This window comes from Fistularia commersonii, chromosome 12 (assembly GCF_037954325.1).
Source record: "Fistularia commersonii isolate RoL2024-O1a breed Wild chromosome 12, RoL_Fcom_v1.0, whole genome shotgun sequence".
NCBI lineage: Eukaryota > Metazoa > Chordata > Actinopteri > Syngnathiformes > Fistulariidae > Fistularia > Fistularia commersonii.
Genome location: NC_141295.1, coordinates 1,203,228 through 1,226,247, shown reverse-complemented (window position 1 = coordinate 1,226,247; position 23,020 = coordinate 1,203,228). Strand labels below are relative to the sequence as shown.

General features: G+C 42.1%; 1 protein-coding gene across 1 annotated transcript; it reads right to left on the bottom strand.

Moving 5' to 3' along the window:
- Positions 1-780: 780 nt before the first annotated feature.
- LOC147228065 (uncharacterized) lies at positions 781-21,956 on the bottom strand. The gene is made up of 6 exons (XM_086156569.1): positions 21,709-21,956; positions 14,289-14,903; positions 14,051-14,138; positions 7,869-8,059; positions 5,176-7,620; positions 781-3,452 (listed from the first exon to the last, which is right to left on the bottom strand). The coding sequence occupies exons 2-6, from the start codon at positions 14,863-14,865 to the stop codon at positions 2,368-2,370; spliced, it is 4,386 nt and encodes a 1,461-aa protein (XP_086012695.1). The 5' UTR covers positions 14,866-14,903; positions 21,709-21,956; the 3' UTR covers positions 781-2,367.
- Positions 21,957-23,020: the final 1,064 nt, after the last annotated feature.

Here is a 23,020-nt window from a genome sequence, read left to right as displayed (position 1 = left end):
TCAACGACTGATGAATCCATTCTTTGCTGTTAAGAGAGTAGTTACTTTTCGTGCGAGGAGTTGCTTGAAAAATGTGGACAGGAGCTCAAGATGAGTCATTAAGTCCCCACATGTTCATGGTCACTTTATTCTTAAGCTCTCAGTGACTTTGTCAAGGCATTATATAGAGAAATCACACTCTCAACAGATTTTCCTTTGACATGATTATGACACATTCTCACAAAAGATTTGTAAGAAACACATCCCTGTTGCAAATCGATTGCCATAAGCCTTTATGAAATAAGGCAGTGTGAGTTTTTTCACAAGGTGTAGAGTAATTGTCTACTAGATGTGGCCAATAGTGGGCAGTTGGCAAATCAAACAGATGAAGTGTTATCATTTGACAACCGGTTGAACTTGTGAGACATAGTCTGTCCTATTTGCTTATTTTAGGATCATTTGTGACAATCCTCGGGCAAACTAAATGGTACTGTTATTACAGGGAAATGAGGAACTACCCATCCTTTGTGAAACAGATCAGCTGCATAAGCTTCTCACAGCCTGGCAGAAACCAGACTGAGATATTGTGCTCAAACATATAGTGAGTTCCTAAATATGTATGTATGTATGTGTTAAGTTCTGGATGAAGTGAGATCATAGACATTTTAGTACTCAAGCAGGAGTGAGGTAAGAGTTTTAGAGGGTATCCATTAGATAAGATGATAAGATGTACGTGGCTGATCACTGATCAATACATGTTAATGTATTCTATTTAAGAACTTTGATTAACTCCAGAGGTATTAAATTCATTTTATTAACATGAAATTTTGATTTGGAAGTAACACAGAGATTTCTGTCATCATTAAAAAAAAACAATAGGGGAAACTTTACATTTGAAAACATGCAACTCATTGGGGTTCTAAAAGACTTTGTTTAAATAAAGCATTTAAATGGGAACATCCAGGCTTCCATTACTCCATAATAAATAAAAAGACAAGGAAAAATTTAACAACTAAATCTAAGAAACTAATGAAACCGTTACATTTTCGGTCTATTGTGTTCAGTTTGACCTTGTAACCACTCCACCTATTACCTTGACAGGCCCCTAAATAATTTTAAATTACAGGAAAGAATAATACCAAGCATCTAAACCAAACATCCATTATTCTATATCAGTAAAGCAATCCATAACTGGTATATATGACTTGTAGAGGGCATTTATATTTCTAAATCTCGAGTTAAAACAGTAAGGGGTTTCCCTTTGTTACAGCCAGCAGTCATTTAAAGTAATATAAACAATGAAAAAGTCCAGCTTTGTCAAAAATAAAGCATAAACACCTAGATGGTTATGAACTGGTCAAATGGGAAGCACAGGGTATAAAGAAGCAGTGATGGCAAAAGCTTTTAGAGAAAGGGAAAGAAAAAGCTTGCTCGCACACTTTTCTCATTGAAACTAATTTAACAAAAAATATTGAGTGTTGATTGCGTCAAATATCTAATGTGATTGTGCAACTCCTTATATTCTCATGTTTCTCTCAGTTCATATTTCTAATGTGCTTTAATTGATTCACATTTGGCAAAAAATGGAAAATGCCTTCATCAGCACTAATCTGTGACAAAGTCACAATGTGCAATGTCAGATCACAGATGTACATACTGACCTCATCCCGACAAGTCACAAGCATTGAAACACAGACAGTGGTAACATTATTGGTGACAAAGCTTGCCATAGTGTCAACAATAGTATACAAAAATAACCAGAGTTGCCTAGGAAGCTTATCCTCCTTCCAAATACCCTGGAAGAGAGGAAAAGCGGAAACTCTGTTCTCTACAGTAGTATTGGGTCACTACACTATTGCTCCACTTTGGCTGCAACAGTCTAAATCTCAGTTTCAGTGTTTTTGATGCTAGTCCTATAAATGTACAGCGCCTTACTAAAAACAGTTCTGAAGGTACAGAAGCTGACTGAAGGAACTCACCCAGAATCTAATAGAGGCCACAAACATTTTGCACTAAATCAAATTTAAAACACCATGAGAAATCAGCAATTTTATTAAATACAAGACATATGTGTCTTTAAATTAAGATATAGCAATATCAGTTTGTGCCTACCTGTTGGTATTAAGAGTATTTCTTGTCCTTTGTTGAAACATCAAAATGTTCAACTTTTAGCACTGTATTATTTCTATAAATCTACATTTATTCCCATGAGCAAGAAAGGTGAATTTCAGAAAAATATACTAGGGTAGTTTCTGGCCATGACTGGTTTTCCAATCAAAATATTTACTTCCTGTTACCAAACAATATGTGCCTTCATTTCTACCTCTGCAAATATGAATACAGGTTTAGCCCCTGGATGAAATCTGAATGAAATACCTCATTTGTTTCTCAGTGATGAGTCTCCAGCTCAACCACAGTCCACTCTCCTTGTGGGGAACTCCCTGTAGCTTCTGGGGAAAAACTACTCACGGAGGTGACTGTGGCAGAGGGTGGAGTGAGAGGATGCAAAAGGTTAGGCCAAAGGCTGCTCTCCAAGGGGCTCAATGTTCCTCCCACACCTCCTGGCAACAGCATCAGGGAGGAGCACCCATCATCATTCAGCAACAAGGTTTGATTTATCAGCTGCTGTACAATGTCAACTTTCTTTTCCCATTCAAGCTCTAAAGATGTGGGTTGGTTAGTAGACTCCGGAAGACAAGGTGATAAGCTTTTGACATTTTGAGACGGAGTAGAAGACTTTGGGGATTCTGGGTGAGAAAGGGAGTTCCTATCAGGGGGCAGAGAATCGTGATGTTTGTCTACAAAGGTGGTTACCATTTTACAGTTCCTGTCATACCCTTGATTTGAAGTCTTTCGCAAGGGCTCCTCAGAGTCATAGCGATGCTTTATTTCTTCACCTTCAGCCTCTTCATCACTGTTCTCCAGGGATTCATAGATAGTGCAGAGACCAGAAGAGGGTGAAAGTAGCACTGTCTCACCTTTTTTAGACTGTTGCAGCTCTTGTTGCCACTGCATGATTTGCTGTCTTTGCTTCAGCTCTTCTTGTTGCTGATGCAGTTGTAATTCCACATCCCTCCTCTGCTTCAGCTCTTCTGTTGTGAGCTTTTCATCCTCTTTTGGCACCTCTACATGTTCACAGAGCCTCCGCTCCTCCTCATTGCTTTTTATCTCTTCCTCAGTCTCTTCTGCCTTTCGCCTTCGCTCTTCCCTCTCCTTTTTCTCATGCTCTGTCTCCTCAGGGGGTTTGCTCTGCTGTGCTCCATGTTGCTGCAACTTCATCAGCTGCCTATGGTGCTGCTCAAGCCTGCCAGGCTGGGGGCTGAGTGGCTGTATCCCTACACCCCTGTGGGGGAGGTCGGTACAGGCCAGTCGGGGAGGTATGAAAGCATCACTGTGAGTTTTGAGAATGTCGCACTCAGTTTTTGCATATGCAGCGTGATTGCAGCGATGAGGGTGCAGGAGTGCAGTGAAGCCTGTGTACGAGAGGAAGTAGGGAGGAAGATTACAGTAATAGGTCAGAGGCAGTAGGACAAGGACAGGACTGCAGTGCGAGTACAAGCAAGGGATGTGGAGGAAAGGAGGGGTTTCAGGGGTGAGAAGTGAGTCAGCGATTAGCACAGACACTAGCATTTATCTAAAACCCCAAACTGACAAGCCAATCTGCAGATTTTATGCCTAATGACCAATTTTATATGGCTTAAAATCTGAACAGCAATGGCCAACTCTTTTTGAGCTCAAAGTAATGTGCAAACTGTGGGAGAAAAAAAAAAGAAGCAGAAAATAGTCCTCTGAGGCGAGGTGACTGGGGGTGGCGGCTCGAGCAAGGGTTGGAAATTTGATCAGAGAGAAACTGTGCATACTTAATTTGTTTGTATGAAAAATGGCACATTTGCGCAGAAAAAGATTTAGCCAACTTCCTGTATATGCAATCCCCCTTCAGCCAAACAACCTCAAGGCTCAATGCCAGCTGAACAGTCACCTTTGGATTATGATTAAATGATACATGCAAAAGTTTTGAATGTAACCTAGACCTCAGACTAAAAAGGAAAAAGGCTGTGCCTTAAAAAGTAACAAGACATGCAAAAGCACAGTAAACAATAACAGTGCTGTTGAAAGTGGCGCAGGGATGCTAAAAAGGGAGCGCAAACAGTGAAGATGACACCACACCCACAGTATCTGGGAGGAAAAATTTAAACTGCACCAAAAATCATCCAGGAACAGGTCTTTCTGGAGGCAATCTTTGTTGCGTCAAATGCTGGTGTTGAATCCATAGAGGGGAGGTCTGGTGGAGTAGATCAACTCTTTTGCCATAGTTTTTTTCAGGATGTTTCTTTTTTACAAACTCAGCCTTTGTTTTTTGGAAGCGTTGGGTGAGAGTTCAACTACTAGTGTTTTAGATGGCGAAAGACCAAAATCTACATACAAATAGCTTTGACATTCATTGCAAGAGTTTTGCTGAATCTGTCTAACGACTGGGTGGAAGTGAAGATGAAATGGAGAGCTGAATATACCTAAAAGTTGCAAACCTTGAATATGATTCTACCCAATATAGATCAAACACGTCACCTCCTTAATACCATTTTTTTGAAAAACATCATAAAATGAGAGAGTACATTGTAACAAAAATCTAATCTTTATTTTTCAGTTTCTAGGGTTCATTATTCCAAAAGATCAATAAACAAAGAAAACACGTGTACAATTTAAAGTGCAAGACATGAGTGACCAGGGATTGAGTTTGTTCAGTATAAAGTACCTGGATAAATATAGGTGAAAATGTTGAACATTTCATTCCACACATTTTGCGAAGCTTTGTTTTTTCCCTTCCCTCTGTAAGCTGCATTGTCAGAAGAAAATTCAACTCTGTACCAGTTTAGGAAGCCAAGTGATTCTGTTCCGAGGCACATTCCCCGGAGATTTAGCGCAAATAGTAGTAGCTATTGCACATACAGGAATTTAAGCCAAATACTCATAATGCACAATTATGTTAGAGAAGTGCCATCACTGTTTTCCTTTTATTCTTCCCTTTTTGCTCTCTGTATTAGTTTCCCTTTAAATCATATCCACCCCCAGAGACTTTGGGACCAACACTGATTACAAGAATCACAACAGTGATATATAATTTCAAGGAGGCTAAAATAGTGCTAAAGCAAAGTGGGGGTATTACTAGGAAGCTGAGGGAGATGAACTATACATTACCTGCAAAAGAGTTTTCAGTTTTTTCACAGATAGCAGAATGCTGCATTGGAGAAGGATCTGGGGTTTTGTCTGACCCTGGTGCTTCCTCCTCAACATGCTCAGAAGGCTTGGTTTCCTGCTTCCCACATGCAATATATTCCTGCTCTACATGACCTGACTGGCTGTGCTGTGGTTGGATAAGACCAAGGTCCTTGGCCTCTTCAGGAGGTGCTTCCAGAGAAAAGACACCAGGGATATTAATACAAATCTCCTCTGTGGAGTGAGCATTGGAGTTTGAAGCTGTGGTCACAGAATCAAAGACATAAGATGCCAATGAAGTAACGGAGGGTGGGGTTGTTTCATCATTAATACCAGTTTCAACTTCTTCACCTTCTTCTAAAGTCGACAAGCAATGATGAGTTGGAGACTTGCCCACAACGGTTATTTGGGTTAGTGGTGGACCCTCTAAGGAATCATCCAACTGTGCTTCTCCCTCTGTGTCACTCACTTCATCTTCAGTTACTGATGATGATGGTGGATTAGACATCTGGGCACTTATAACAATTTCATCAGCAGATATGGTGTCCGTCTTGGCATTCTCCTCTTTCTCTGTTCTTTTCATGTGGATGCCCTGGTCTTGGTTGTCTACATCATTCTGGGCAGAAGGCACCAAGACTTGTACATCTTTAAATTGGGGCTTCCTTTCTCGACAACAGTCACCTAGACCTTCTAGAGTGCTGCTCTCACTGCACAAGGGTTTCAACAGAGCAGGTAGGCGGGATTGGGGTATATTCTGCATTGAAACTTTAGTGGATTGAAGCTCGTACATATAGATTTCCGCCTTGTCTGATGAATGAGGGGAAAATTCTTGGTTTTCAGTGACTAAGGAAACGGAGCTTGGTTCAAACCAAGCCTGGGCTACAGACTCAAATGTGGTCTCACTGTCTGCTTGCCAGGGACCTACCAATGGATTTGCTGCAGCTGCACCTGCCACCTGCTTAGCTTGTTGCTGAAAAGGCTTGGCCAAGGGACTGCTAAAGGGATTTGGTTGGTCCCATTGAGCAGCAGGGGCCGAGGGTAGCTGAGGAGGAGGTGGTGGTTGGGCCAACCTGTTCAAGTTGTCCAGCCTTTCATCCTCAGCAAAGTCATCTTCATCTGCATTCCCATAGCTTTCCAGTCCGCTCTCTGTCACGCCTTCACTGGCCATCTCAACATCCTCATCCTCTTCATCATTGTCATGCCTAGGTCTCAGTGGTTCATCAGTACGCTCTGAGCAAACATCCATATCACAGACTCGATTATTGTCATCATCATCATCATCATCGTCTTCGTCTTCATCCTCCTCCTCAAAGTCATTCACTGGTATGTCAAGGACCTTCTCAAAATCAGATAAACCTGCTGAGGCTCCTTCCATGCCTCCCTTGAGACTACTCTCTCCCAAATCACCTGTACCCTCTATGCCCTCAAGGGGGGCTACGGCTTGTGTTGAATCAGCAGCCTGCAGCTTTGCCGCTGCTTGCTTCCCACCAGTGGCCTGCAGTGTTGCCACCCCTTGGTTTGCAGCAGAGGCCTGCACCTTCACTACTCCTTGCACTGTATCTTCCTCCTCAAAGTCATTCAATGGTATGTCCAGAACCTTCTCAAAATCAGGTGAACTTTCTGAGGCTCCTTCCATGTCCATAAGTCCTTTGAGACTACCACCTACAAGGTCATCTGTATTTTCTGTGCCCTCCAGGAGGCCTGCGGTTTGCGTTGCACCAGCGACCTGCAGCGATGCCACTGCTTGTGTTATACCATCAGCCGGCAGTATTGCCTCTGCTTGCGTTGATGCTTCTTGCGTTGCACCTAAGTTATTCACTGATATGTCAGGAACCTTCTCAAAATCAGGTGAAACTACTGAGGCTCCTTCCATGTCCATGGCTCCTTTGAGACTACAATCTTCAAGATCATCTATACTTTCTGTTCCCCCCAGGAGGACTGCAGCCTGCATTCCACCAGTGGCATGCAGCGTTGTCACTTCCTGCGTTCCACCGTTCGTCTGGAGCGTTGCTGCTGTTTGTGGTGTACCAGTGGCTTGCAGCTCTGCTTCTGATGTGGAAGTTTTTGAATCCTTTGTCCCCTTAAAAGAGGTGAATGGCAACACAGCCCGAGTGGGTTTCGTTTCAAGTTTGGTTTTGGGTGTGCTGCTATTTGCTGGTGGGGCTCGGCTAACGGGATGTAATTTGTTAAGGGTAGGGAAACACGTAGCGACTGCTCTAGGTTTCTTTGTGGGACACGGTTTTGCAGGAGACTCAGTCTTTGAACGTGTAACCTTGGGATCTGCTGCTTTTGTCGAAGACATTTTGGGTTCGGAGCTAGTTTTTCCAATAGCCACATGCTTAGAGGGTTCGGGTTTTTTGGGGGTAGTTGGCATGACAGTTGTTTGAGGTCTTTTGGCTGTTGCAGCAGAATGAGGTCGACTGACATCTGGAGGAAAGAAATAGACATTTGACAAAACAGATTCCAGACTTTATTTTCCTGACAATGAATGTGAATTTATCATTTTATAATAGTAAGGATGAATTCCATTTAATTTAAAAAATATTACCTTAATTTTTTATTCCAAGTTTTCATCACTCAACGCATGACAAACCCAAAAGCAATAGAACCAATGCCATCAGAGGAGTAAATATATTACATAATCACATGCTCCCCGGAGTAAAGCATATTCCGACCTTTATGAAGAGCAGTAGTAGCCGATGCAGTTCTGATCGGCTGTCCTGCAATGGCCCTGGAGGTAGAAGTGGCCGCAGTTACTCTGGAAGCACCAGTTTTGGTAGTTACAGTGGTGGATAGCCGAGCCGCAACTGTGGTGGGTCTTGAGGTGGAGTTTGCCTGTCTAGATCTTGAGGGACCTGTAGCAGGTCTGGGGGCAGAGAAGAACTGATATGCACAAGTACCAAAATGCAAACATTTAAAAACATTTGCAAGTGTGTTGGTATTCATCAAATCACTGGTAAATACTAAAACATAAAAAAACTCCAAAGTTCTAATGGAAAAATCAAATTAAACAGAGTTGCACGACTGTCTTAATTCATGGTTAAATTCTTTAATCAAAACCGTTATGAAAACCCAAGATAAGAGAATTCTTGTCAAAATCTTCTTATTGTGCCAACTGGACTTGATTTTCTTCCCTTGCATCTCTCAGATGAGATGAAACGCTCATATTTCCCTTGAGGCTTCTTCCGTTCTTCGGAACTGAAAATCAAGTACAGCTGCTACAATGAGAAGATTTTGACTAGAATTGGATATCTGAGAACCTCTAGAGCCAAGATGAGATAGAAAGAAAGCTGGTAGAACACGTGAAAACAGTACAAAAAAAAAGCATGACAAAATGTGACAAAAAGGATTAATATCAGAGGACAGACAAATAATTCAGGAAAGGTTAATGACCAAAAATCGCCAAGAGGATACAGCAGGCTGAAGTTCAGAATGCTGATCAACTTACTATGAATTGTGTTCTAAGCTCTTTTTATTTAGTCTCCAGAAGTTCATGACACTACTTCACTCATCTATTCAGTTGCTCTGACAAGCCGCTTTTACTTCTCTTTATTTTCATATACTGAGCACTGATTAACTAGGGTAAGTATGAGCTACCATATTTTTCGGACAATAAGTTGCAGGTTTTTTTTTCATAGTTTTGCCGGGGGTGCGACTTATACTCTTGAGCGACTTATGTGTGAAATAATTGAGCTCTCTTGCTCTTTCGTGTGTCTGTGTCTGCGTGTGTCTTTAATATAACACACACATGGCAACCAATCAAAATTCAGCGGGGGCGGGTCATGGCAGAAGTGTGTTGTGAAAAAAGACGCTACCAGCGACTTCTGTACCTATGATAATTGATCATTTAAACATTCGTGCTAACTGATAAAAACAACTAAGAAGGGCTGAACAAAAATGGCACCGAAAAGAATATCATATTCTGCAGGTTACAAGGTGGAAGTAGTGAAATATGCAGCCGAAGATGGCGATCGAGGAGCAGAGAGAAAGTTTGAAGTTAGTGAGAAACTTGTAAGGGACTGGCGAAAAGCGGAGGTTACTCTTACTGAAATGAAGAAAACTAAAAAAGCTAATCGCGGGCTGAAAGCTAGCTGGTCACGGCTAGAGGAACGAGTTCACACATGGGTGCTTGAACAACGTGCTGCTGGGAGAGGCTTGTCAACAGTACAGTTGCGTCTGCCAAGGAGATAAATACAAATGACTTTGCGGGAGGACCTTCCTAGTGTTACAGCTTCATGCAACGCAATCGCCTCTCTATCAGAGCAAGAACGCCATCCTGTCGGGATCCAAAAAGGCTGGAATAATTGGAACTGCAAGTGACAATGACTCTGACGTAAGTAATGTACCGGCAGTTGAGGAAGCGGCGCACTGTCCACCTTGAGAGTTGGCGGAGTTGTTGAGAAGTGACATCGAAGAAGATTTCGTTGGATTTAGTGATTAAGAGTGACACAGATTGTTTGGTTGTAGCATGTGCTATATGCTATCGTTATTTGAATGACTCTTACTGTAATATGTTACGTTAACATAGACTACCAGGCACGTTCTCAGTTTGTTGTTTATGCGTCATATAGGCTGTACTTGTTCAGCCTGTTGCTCTCAATTCTATTGTCATTTTAAATTGCCTTTCAAGATGAAATGTCTATTCTTGGTCTTGGATTTTATTAAATAAATTCCCCCCCCAAGAATGCGACTTTTACTTAAGTGCCACTTGTAAATGTTATTTTTCGTTCTTTATTATGCATTTTTGGCTGGTGCAACTTATAATCCGGAGCGACGTATAGTCCAAAAAATACGGTACATTAAACTAAACAGTAGACCGTGGCAGTGATGCACAAGTCAAATGTCAAACTAAAGCTAAAGTTAAGAATAAAAAAACATTTGGGGTTGTTTCACTGCCACAGAGTGAACCCTTTTCTTGCTCTAAGACTCATGTGTAATTTGATAATAACTTTCCTTTTAAATTTCCCTGATTTTTGCAGTTTTGCATTATCTTCCTCCTACTTTTGGGTCTTTTCATACAGAAAGGTTTCACTTTAACATCACACACCTGACCGAGACGTTTGGATATTATTCTACCAACACCAATCTTCGTCTCGCTCCTGAGATCCCCAGAACACTGGAGGGTAAAGACTCTGCAGATCCGGGCAGGAGCGCTCGCAGTTACCTTCAAGCCCAGGTTTTTAAAGGTGAGGGAGGCATGGAGGGCTAAGAGCCAGGCTAATGTTATTGAGCTAGCCGCTAGCCACACATCAAAGAGCAGTGGCTCTGGGAAGACCAGAAGCAATGGACTATGCACTTATAAACAATGCAAAAATTCGAAAAGCCTAGATCTTTTTCTTCCCGTAAGGTAAGTTCACGTGCACCATTGTAACTGCAGTCTATATGCCAAACTTGCTATCATGATACTTTTTACATCCATCAGTGCGCAGCAGACTTTTCTACCAGAGACTGCATTTACGGTTACAGGCTATATCTATCACTCAGAGACAGTGCTCCCCAAATTCCACCAGCATGTTTCCTCCAACAAAATGGGAAAACGTTTTGATCATATTGATAAAAATATTGGTAGTGCTGACACTGCAACCCCAACTCCACCACATGGCACAGTAAGACCACCTTTCTTTGTTCCTCATTCCTACGTAGTAATCACCCGCAGCACTAAGCTCATAGGAGTATTCATGGACATTTTTAACCCATTACTTGCCCAGGTATCTGGGCCTTCTTCAAATTCACCTCTATTGCAATTGTGCCGAAACACCCCAGGCCCTCAAACAGCCTTATCAACAACTGCTGTGTAACACTCACACCGAGTGCTATGAAGACCTTTGTGAGACTGATTCTAGCACACCTGAAAAGCAGTCTGTACTCCTATTTCTGCAAAAGGTAAACTGGTGAGGATGGTAGAGGATGTATAGTCCACAGCGTTGCACTCTGTGCTCAAACATCTGGACAATAAGTAGTCATACGAAAGAGTGCTGTTCATTTCAACACCGTAAATCCCTTTAAGTCACTAAGCTTAAAGATGTATGCATTAACGCCTCCCCCTGTTAAGTGATTATGGGACTTCCTAATCAAGCATGTTAGGTCAGGCCACATCTTCTCCACAGCATCATACTCAATGCAGGCAATAAACAAGGTTGTGGTACAAAAAGGCTGTGTAGTCGGTCCATTCCTCTACCATATTCTGTAAAGTTTGCCGACAACACCACATGGGTGGATCTTTTTAGGTACAGTATCTGGCTGAAAGACCAGCAATCTGCATCCTCCACACCTATGTGCTGCCTGTAAGCAAACTGCAGAGGGTCCAGGGAAGCAATCATCTTCTTCACTCATAGGACTCTATACCACCTTGAGGGTGCAGGAAGCACTGTGAGTCACCTTCTTTGACTTCTCCAGTGCCTTCAACAGCGCCCAACCCACCCTCCTCAAGGACAAACTGCTGGGTATGCAACTTCACCCTGACATCACTTCCTGGATCCTGGACTCCCTCACAGGATGGCCACAGTATATTAGGGTGGATGGATTTGTTTCTTAGGCTGTGGTGTGCAGCACAGGAGTGCCCCAAGGTACTGTCCTGTCTTCATTCCTCTTCACCCTCTACAACACCGGTTCCTGCCACCACCATAAGTTCTCCGATGACTCTTCCATCTTTAGAGGCATCAATGATGACAAGGAGTGCAGAGGTCTGATTGCAAGTTTTGTTGAGTGGAGCAACCAGAACCACCTCCAACTCAACATCTCCAAGACCAAGGAGGTAGTTGTGGGCTTCCGATAGAATCGGCGGAGACAGGAGACAGACAATCACCATCCAGGGTGAAGAGGTGGAGATAGTGGACTCCTACAAGTACCTTGGGGTTCACATCAACAACAAACTGGACTGGTCACACAACATGGATGCATCCTTCAGGAAGGATTATAGCAGGATGTTCTTCCTGAGGAGACTGAGGTTGTTTGGCCTCTGTAGCAGGTTCCTCAAGACCTTCTACCAGTCTATGATAGCCAGTGCACTCTTCTTCACTATTGTCTGTTGGTGGGGCGGTGCCAGGACTGGTGAGTTCAATAGGCTTAATAAGATAGTGAGGAAAGCCCGCTTGGTGGTGGGACTGAGCCTGGACCATCTTCAATCGGTGGCAGTGGGGAGGATGAAGGACAAATTGGGAGCTATCCTTGACAATCCTTCCCACCCCCTGCACAATGAGCTGTGGCTGATGTGCTGCTCCTTCAGCCAACGGTTCCTCCCACCTTAGTGCAGAACTGAACGCTTCAGACGCTCCTTTGTGCCCATGGCCATCAGACTGTACAACAGCAGTCTGGATGGCACACAACTCTGACCGGCCTGAATGTACCTGTGCTGCTTCCACGCTTCCACAATTCCACAGTCCCACTACCCTACCCCATTCATGTCAGTGTCCTAATTCTGCTGTCTCTATTATTCTTGTTTGTCCCAGCCCGCATACATCTTGCCTATATTTATTTATTTTATTCATTGCTATTTACTTTTGTCACTCTATTTATAGCACTGTTTAGTTCTAGTTGCGTATTTTTCACCCTCACTGTTCCTTGATGTTGCCCATTGTTATCCCTGATGTTGTTGTCATCTGCTGTCTATTTATCTGCTCTCTATGTAATTTGTTGAGTTCTTGCTATTCTGTCTTTCTATTTATATTCATATTTATTTTCCTTTTTTTTACATTATAACAGTTACGCTGCTGTGACAAAGGAATTTCCCCAATGGGGATCAATAAAATGTATCTTATCTTAATGAATGGATTTCTTGCAGCAATGTCAGATCTACATTTATCCATAACGCCCCTTTTCTTAACTTAAAATATAGCTGGAATCATGAGCAGAATATTGTAGATTTAATTCTAAAAACTACTTTTTGTCTGATAACAGACAGAAATAATTACATTTCCCTGAAATGTAATTTTGTAATTTTCAGGGAAATGTAATTATTTAAATAAATGCACATTACAGGTTTGTTTCTTCCCTCCTCATGACCTCACCAGTTTAAGGGCCCTTTTGGTGACAACATATGGACTGAGATCTACATTACACCTTGTTTGGACTCAAAAGTGTACGAATTCCTGAGCCTGACATTTTCAGCTATCTTCTTGACGATTAGGAGAGGAAGTTGAAGAGTTACAGCAAAGCAGATTTTCCATTTTTTAAATAAAATGATGATATAAATCATGACTCTTTGTTCTACAACAATAATCAGCTTTCTGCCAAATGATTGGAGACAGTTTTATCTACAATAAAAACATAAAACTGGGAAGCGAGATACTGAAGTAAGGCTAAAACACAGATGAGTAAAAGTGAGAGTTGCACTGCAAAGTTAACCCATTCTTACGAGATAGATGATTTAATTTTTGCAACTATTTACTTTGCTTTAATACATATTACTTGTCATAACTTCTATTGCATTTTGTGTGATTTGCTTTTAAGGCAACTTGAAACTAGAAATTTTTCACTCCCAAAAAAATTTAACAAATGGCTCCTTCAAGCAAAACTTTTTACAATGGCTGAATTTGATACCAGTATTTAGAGCCAATTACTCAATACAAATCACTAGGTCAGAAGGAGAGGGATTGAGAAATCAAATCAAAAGCTGTGTGTCACTCTCTCCGAAGGGTTGATCTCAACCAAAGCACGCTTGTATTAGGCACAGGTCTTCTGTATCATTTGCTCTGTTAGGGCTCTTATTTTCTGCAAACCTGACTCCCACTCCAAAAGTGAAATCTAACTCACTATGGTCCAAGCATCAGGATTTTGACTAAGTCACTCAGTCAGCAGCACAACAGTAAACTTAGGACTTTAACTACTAATGTTTTTTGTGATAAATATGCAAACATACCTGGTAGTCTTTGGAATAGCATCAGTCTGCACTTTCGTTGTTATCAAAGTACTATTTTTTAGGGCAGCAGATGTTGGCGGCCTGGAGGCTACAAAAACAAAGTAAAGGAATAAAATTAATTTTATTGGAGACTGCAAAGTAGGGTGAAACATAAGTACAAATGCTGCAGGATGGTGATGTGATACCACAAGGGGGTGAGACAGGTTTTCCTATTCAATTATAACTTCTTTACACTTACCAATACTTTTGGGTTTACTGGTCTTGGTTGCTTGTCTCCCAGTAGGATTCCCATCCATTGTTGAAGGTTTAGTACCATTTGTTGCTGAGGTTGCAGCACCAGATGTTTTAGCTGGTCCAATAGGCCTTTTAGTGGAATATCTGACTGTGAGAGAAACAGCTGCAATGTCCAATGAACTTTTAGGTATTGTTCCTGCTGTTGAAGCATTTGCTGAAGGTGCTGCCACTGTTGTTTTCTTGGCTAGGGTTGTCTTTGTTGAATTATTTGATGACTGGATGCTATTCATAGCGTGTTGTGAGGAGGTACCTGCTTGGGACTTTGATCCAGAATTCCCTGCAGCTTTACAAGTGGCCCGCATTTTTGACGCAACAAATTGTGTTTTTACCTTTGACTGTGTTGTTTCCGGGTTCTCATTTGCTTTTGTTGGAGCATGAGCTGCTTTATTATTTGCTGCTTGCTCTGGTAATGTTGCAGGTTGCTCCATTATGTTCTGAAATACAGAAGGGTCTGCAGCTCCGACACCTTCAGTGGGCTCTGTGACATCTGTGGTGTCCATGGTAACCCCATCAGCTTTCATTCCCTCTTTAGCTTAGCTCCTACCAATTTTTTATGTTCCTGAAAAAGAACAAACATTTTAAATATATACTGGGCTTCTCATAAAGTTAATGTGTCAACAATTGATGGTAAGGGGCTACTAAGGAATTTTGTCTGAAAAACAGGAAGTGGGCAAATTGTACACTATATAATCTGTTTTGTGACTAGTCTCAGTTCCACCTGGACATCATCATTTCGGAGAACCTTTTAATGCAACAAAATACACAGTCTGTGGTATACATACACCTTATAATCTTATTTCATCCACTAGGCTGTCAGGATGCTCAACTCCCTCCCTGCTCTGCCCCTTCAGCTCATGAATGAAGCTTAGTTGCAGCAAGACAGAATACATTTGTGTGAATGGGAGGAACCCCAGTGAGGCGACAGGGTGTGAAGCTTAAGATGGTGGAGAATTTTTGCCCAGTGACCGCTTGCTTTTCATGCTTTGCAATGTATGAGGTCCTGGGTTCGATCCCTGGAATCTCCACTGTAAGTCGCTTCGGATAAAAGCATCTGTCAAATGTATTCTATTCCTTAGGACGACAGTCGAGTACCATGGAGTGTGGAAAAGAGGTGAATAACTGGCTCCAAGCAGGTTGGAATGGGTGAAGAAAAGTATCAGGAGTACTATATATACACTGCTCAAAAAAATAAAGGGAACACTTAAAAAACACATCCTAGATCTAAATGAATGAAATATTCTTATGAAATACTTTGCTCTTTACACAGTTGAATGTGCTGACAACAAAATCACACAAAAATGATCCATGGAAATCAATTGTATCAACCCATGGAGGTCTGGATTAGGAATCACACTCAAAATTAAAGTGTAAAAACAAACTCCAGGCTGATCCAACTTTGATGTAATGTCCTTAAAACAAGTCAAAATGAATCTGTGTTGCTTCCTGAGTGGACACTATGATTTCACAGAACTGTGATTGACTTGGAGTTACATTGTGTTGTTCAAGTGTTCCCTTTATTTTTTTTGAGCAGTATATATATATATATATACACACACACACATATATATATACACATACACACACACACAAACACACACAGATAAACTGGGCTACTCTAGATCAAAGAAGGAGAGGAGGAAGGCGTGTTCAGAAGAAGAGAGAAGAGGAAAGGCAAGAGTCTGGGACTGAGAGTAGGGATTTAGGATCTTAAAAAGTGAGAGGATGCCTGAAGAATGGAGAAGAAGTGTGATGGTGCCTATTATTAAGAATAAGGGGGGTGTGCAGAATTGCAGCAATTTTAGAGGGATAAAGTTGATGAGCCATACAATGAAGCTATGGGAAAGAGTATTTCCATTAACTGAACCTGCTTCTGTATTCAACCGCCATGTATTTACCAAAAGGGTTGAATCCTTTGTTCCAAGGATTGACCCCCATGTGTCAAACAAATTCTCACCTTCCTGATTACTCAGGTACACACTCTACAGGTGAGTGATGAGAGGGGGAGGCAAATCGTCTCTGCACGCTCACCCATCGGACCATGAGACCCATGCTGTGAAGTCATAAACTTGTTATAACTCTAACAGTTACACCCTAGCAGCTACTCTCAGGTGCATAAGAGGTGACTGTATATAGAAGCAAAGACAATTTTTCCCACCAGTCCGGACTGTGGTCCCAAGCTCCATGTCCCGAACCGACTATCGGACCTACAGGCTGCACCCGCAGATCTGAGAGCTAAACCCCATCCCCAGATCGCCAGCTGTCTGCTGTCCCAGAGGTGTGTCCAGAGAACACCTCACTCCTGTTGACGACCCCAAATCCATTGCGGATCTGACGTGATCGTCGTCGGAAGCGGCCCTTCCATACCAGAACATCACATCCCTGATCAGCTCATTACAAGTGGCTAGTTTTTGAGTTATTGTTCAGTTTTGTGATGGGGCTGTAACTGGTGTTTTCCTGTCGTGCCTTAGGTAATCACTATATTCCCATGTCATTGCTATTGTTACCTTGTTAACATGGTATTTGTCTAACTCTCTCTACACAAACGCACCTCCACGTAATCTTTACACAGGACATTATCTACTGGCGTTTTATTCATTCCTTTGTGCCCTCTGGCCCCAGCCATGTGGTAGCACCAGGTGGTAGCCTTTGGACTACAACTGCTGCCATTTTGGTAGTTTTTATTCAGACCACCATTTTGTAGTTTGTAGGCTTCCACCATTTTTGTAGTCCCACACACACACACACACACACACACACACACACACACACACACACACACACACACACACACACACACACACACACACACACACACACACACACACACACACACACACACACACACACACACACACACAGGATTGTCAAATAAACTTTTATATTTCATATCATGTATATATATATATTTTATATATTTCATAAAACTATTTATCTGCATCATGATTTCCTAAAAATGTAAGAATCCAAGGTACCACAGACCCAGGTCTCTCCACTGATATCCCTTGCCCACTTAGCTTCACCTCTCCTTCCCAGAGTCTCACGTCCTACACAGTTCACTATTTAAACACTATAATTTAAAGGTAATGCAAAATATCATCTCATAAAAGCAGTCCAGTTTCAGTGGTTGAAGAATAAAGTTGGGTAGTTACAGGAAAAAAAAAGGCAATGCTGCATACAACATTTCAATGAGGCATTCAGCAATAGCGTTGTCATCTGTTTCTCTTTATAGACTCTTCCCTGTGATAGTGGTTTTGTCACTCTACATATTTCTTTCTCTACACAACTCACTCAAAAACCATGAAGTGATACATCCAACCAGCAGTTACTCAACTTATAAGTCAGCAAAATTACCATAAACAAGCAGGCAGATAGTCAATATGATGCCCTGGAGCCCGAACGCACGATCAGCTACTATGCCACTTACTCGGCAGGGTGAATTAAGGTTAAATGTAATACATCTTTCACTTTGCCTGGCTGCAGAGCTCCTGCTATGCTCCATTGCATGGGGTGTAGCTAAAACCCATGCAATGATGCATCTTCAGTTCATCACCAAGACCAAGGAGGTGGTGGTGGACTACAGGAGGAACCAGAGGAGACCTGTCCCAGCCACCATTCAAGGTGTGGAGGTGGAGATTGTGGACTTGTACAAGTAACTTGGGGTCTACATAAATAATAAACTTAGACTGGACTCATACCCAGATGCCCTCTACAGGAAAGGACAGAGCGTAATGTTCTTCCTGAAGCAACTGAGGCCATTTGGTGTTTGCAGTGGGCTCCTCACTAAAAATAAAGCCTACTTTATCTCAAATGGGAAAAAAAAATCTCTGGAGACAAAGAAGGGCAAGGTTGAATAGTACCCTGACCAGTTACCATTTTGTGAAATTGCAAGATCAGCCGCTATGGCATTGCATTGAGAGTATAGAATGGGCTGAAGGTGGATTCTATTTACAGTTGGCAAAGTCTGAAATCAACTATTGAAGGGATAACATAAAGATCCAGTGTTTTTGTGCAAATGAGAAAGATGATATGATGGCCTAAGGAAGTACTACAAAGAGGATGAAACTAAATTTTAAGGGAACGAACGAAAGGGTAAAAAGTCTCTTTTAGACTTTTTTCCTCTTCCCAAACTAACAAAAAAAACAAACAAACTACAATGTTCTTATGTTGCATAACTTACTAGAAGCCATTTTATGAATTGGCATAAGTCATTTAAACTATGGAAGTGTTTCAGTCACTATTGTAGGTTTTCAAAAACAGCTTATCCAATCACTGAGCTTACCAAGAAATATAGGATAAAAAGACTTGACCACTATTTCAAGCTGGCCCAGTGGTTAACTAAAAGGAAAGGGTAACAGAATGAAGTGATCACGCTAAACATGTTTAAGGCTTGAGGCTGTAGCTTTTAGAAAGGGCATGGTTCGGTAAAAGGAATTGTTGGACAGAGAGGCATAGCAGTCCTCAGACATCGTATGCTGAATGATCAATCAAAAATTGCCGAATTCTGACAATACTATAATATTCCACTATATCAACTGTTAACTGTGAAAATGAACAATAAGCACCCAAGAAAAAAAAAGGCAAATGCCCTAATAAATAAGGTAGTGATCGGTGATTTTACATAATCAATAATTGATCTAAATCATCGATCGACAAACCCACAACATATAGGTTGGGCCTGTCGTTACTTTAGCATTCTCAATCCAAATTTGGTAAGTCAAAGAAAGAGCAAGACAGTCAGACACCACCTGTATGGGTCATTCAGGATTTCACACCCAGATTAACTAAACAACAAGTCATACCAGCAACAGGATCATTTTCTGAGGTGGTGACATGCCTGCATATCAATTACTTTTTTAAAGCAGAGAGAGTGAGTGCTCCCCCACCCACATTCTACTCCTCACACCCATTTCAGTCAAGCGCATGCTGATTATGTAGTGAAGACTGACCCAAACCCAAAAGAATCAAAAGCAGCATCCCTTAGCCATTGACATCGATAGATGATACAGTCAAATGTATGCCTTTGGGCTCTTCCCTTCTTCTGCCACATTGTTCTCCAAAATTAGATCACTCCTATTGAGAGTTGCAAACAGGGAAATAGATTAAGCAATACACAGGAGTGTCGAAGGAGGAAGCAGTGGAAGCAGCAGAACAGAGTTAAAGCTAACAGTAAAATGCATAAGTGCATCAAAAAAAAAAGTCACATATCAGAGAGTGGAAGCCATATATTACATACATTAATTACAGAGTGAAATATTTCAAGTCTTTATTTCTTGAGTGACCATAATGAAAAACAAAATTCAGTGTATCAGAAAATTACAAAATAAAAAAAAGATCAATAAAATCAGGATATTTAAAACCGAAATGTCAGGCTTCTGAAGAGTATGTTTTTGCCATAATACTTGGCTGGACCTGCTTTTGCATGAATTGCAGCCTCAGTGCGACACGGCATGGCAGGGATCAGCCTGTGGCACTGCTCAGGTGTAATGGAAGCCCAGGTTGCTTTGATAACACCCATAAGGTTATCTGCATTTTTGGGTCTGGTGTTTCTCATCTTAATACCCCAAAGATTGTCTTTGGGGTTCAGTTCAGGCTAGTTTGCTACCCTGTCAATTACAGTAACACCATGACCATTGAACCAGCTTTGGTACCTTTGACAGTGTAGGCAGGTGCCAAGTCCTGGTGGGAAATGAAAAATGCATCCCCATGAAGTCAGCAGAAGGAACCATGGAATGTTCTAAAAATTCCTGGTAGATGGCTGCGTTGACCGTTGGCTTAAAAAAAAATCAGAGTGGACCAACATGGCAACCCAAAATCAGACTATGGAAACTTCCCGCAGGGCTCCAAGCAATGTGGATTCTGTGCCCTGCCACTCTTCCTCCACACTCTAGGACCAAATGAGATGCACAATTAACTACCATATGAAAAGAGGACTTTGGACCACAGAGCAAAAGTCCAGTTCCTTTTCTCCAAAGCCCAGGTAAGACACTTCTGAAGTGGTCTCTGGTTCAGGAGGGGCTTAACACTGTGAATGCAACATTGAAGCCCATGTCAAGGACTCGTCTGTGCATAGTGGCTCTTGATGCGGTGACTACAGCCTCAGTCCACTCCTTGTGAATCTCCCCCCAATTCTTGGAATTAATTTTGTAAGACAATCTTCTCCATCCAGTTATGTCTTTTGCTAGTGCACCTTTTTCATACCACACCTTTTCCTTCTTCTCAACTTTTGATGAATATTCCTGGATACAGCACTGTGGAGAATGTCAACAATGGTTTTCTGACATACCTGCAGTTTTCCCCATGACTCTGTATCCTACTGACCTAGACTGAGGGACCACTTAAAGACTCAAGAACACGTTTCAGGAGTTTTGAGGTAATTGGCTTATTAGGGTAAGACATCATGACTTCCAAAATTTGAACTTTTTCAAAATATTCAAATTTTCTGATGCACTGAATTCTGTGTTTCATTATCCATAAGCCATACATCAACAATTCAAAACAATAAATCTATGTAATGAATCTATATGGCTTTCTCTTTCTAAAATGATTGACAAAATATTAAACTTTTTCAAGAGATTCATTTTTAAGATGTACCTGTACGTATTTGTCACAGTCCAAGCAGATTTTTTTTTTTTTTTTAAAAAAGGAAATTAAGCTCGGGTGACCATGAACAGTATTTCTAATACAGCCATCAGGAAAGGAAATCCAAAACGTCACCAAATTCACGTGACGCTATTGTTTTTATGCATCCCGCAAGGACCTAGTATTTTCAACGTAGTACCGCAGTCCTTCCTGATATTTGACCCTCTGTCAAAGATCCAAATTATCCACACGGGCTGCCAATTTCCACTTGTGGACCCATTGCTTTTCGGGGTCTGTTTCTTTTTTCCATCGCTCGTAGAGCGGAGCTTTTACTGCATCACTTGACCCTAGAGACAAACACGCTGGATTCCCCTTCGTTTAGCAGAAGGCCCTCAAAGCAATAGCGGAGGAAGCCGAGGCAGCTGGGAGAGATGTAAGGCACACACAGTCAATAAATTCACAACGATTACGTGCCAGCTGACTCGGCTACCACCATAGAATCAAATACGAGGGATTTAGATAGAAAAATAGGTCGAAAATACCGCTCAGCCTCGCCGTGACAAGCTAACGCTGTACGTCCACCATCCCATCCATCCACAAACTGGCGTCCAAGAGACAAAAGAGGGCGTCTGTAGAGACTACAATGGCGAATTAACACGACGCCTAATAATATATACCTCGTCGAAAAAAAAAATATGGTCGTGATCTAAAAAAAATAGGAGAACGGGGTCATTTCGATTTTTCCCTCGTGTGAAAAACTCAATAATGAAAGAAATAATACGTACCTCTAAATCGACGACGCTGTTCTTCAAGAGTCCAGAAGAAACGGGCAGCGTCCCGGTCCGGCTTCAAGATAAAACGTACAAATAACACGACGCGGCGTAAATTTCACGGGATTAACAAAGGAGACGCTCGGGTAAGTGCCCCTCTCTAAGTCCTTGCTTCTTTCCTTCCCTCCACGTTAAAAACGAGAAGCGGCAGCCAGGGTCATTCATAAAGGAGGGACCCGAACAAGGAGGGCGAGTGAAAGAGGGGTACGGGTGCAACGGATTAAAAAACAATTATGCAGACTGTAACCACGGGGCGGGCCAATCAAAACAGCAGGATTGGCGCTTACGCGAAGTGGGCGTGGTGTCAATTCAAAACAAACGCGAGATCTGAAGGGCTCCCCAACCGCGGTGTCTACCGTCTGATTTATAAAGTCCTCTTATGGGTCTTCTTCTTCTGTCGGCTTTTCCCGTCAGGGGTCGCCACAGCGAGTCAACTTTCTCCATCTAACCCTATTCTCTGTATCCTCCTCTCTCACACCAACTACCTTCATATCCTCTCTCACTACGTCCATAAATCTTCTCTTTGGTCTTCCTCGAGACCTCTTGCCTGGCAGCTCCAATTCCAGCATCCGTCTACCAATATATTCACTATCCCTGCATGACCAAACCATCTCAGTCTGGCTTCTTTGACCTTCTCTCCAAAACATCTAACATGTGCCGTCCCTCTGATAGACTCATTCCTGGTCCTATCCATCCTGGTCACTCCCAAAGAGAACCTCAACATCTTCATCTCTGCAACCTCTAGTTCTGCCTGCTGTCTTTTGGTCATTGTAACAGTTTCTAGTCCATACATCATCGCTGGTCTCACCACTGTCTTGTACACCTTTCCTTTTATTCTGGCTGATAGTCTTCTATCACATAGTACCCCTGACACTTTTCTCCACCCATTCCAACCTGCTTGGACCCGTCTCTTCACCTCTTTTCCGCACTCTCCGTTGCTCTGGACTGTTGACCCTAAGTACCTGAAATCCTCCAGCTTCTTGATATCCACTCCCTGTAGCCTCACCGTTTCACCCGAGTTCCTCCCATTCACACACATATATTCTGTCTTGCTGCGACTAACTTCCATTCCTCTCCTTTCCAGCACATACCTCCACCGCTCTAGTGAGAGCAGACAGCAAGTAGAGGAAAATCTACAGATCACAATGTCATCTGCAAACATCATGGTCCATGGGGATTCCTGTCTAACATCATCTGTCAGCCTGTCCATCACCATTGCGAACAAGAAGGGGCTCAGAGCTGATCCCTGATGGAGTCCCACCTCCAC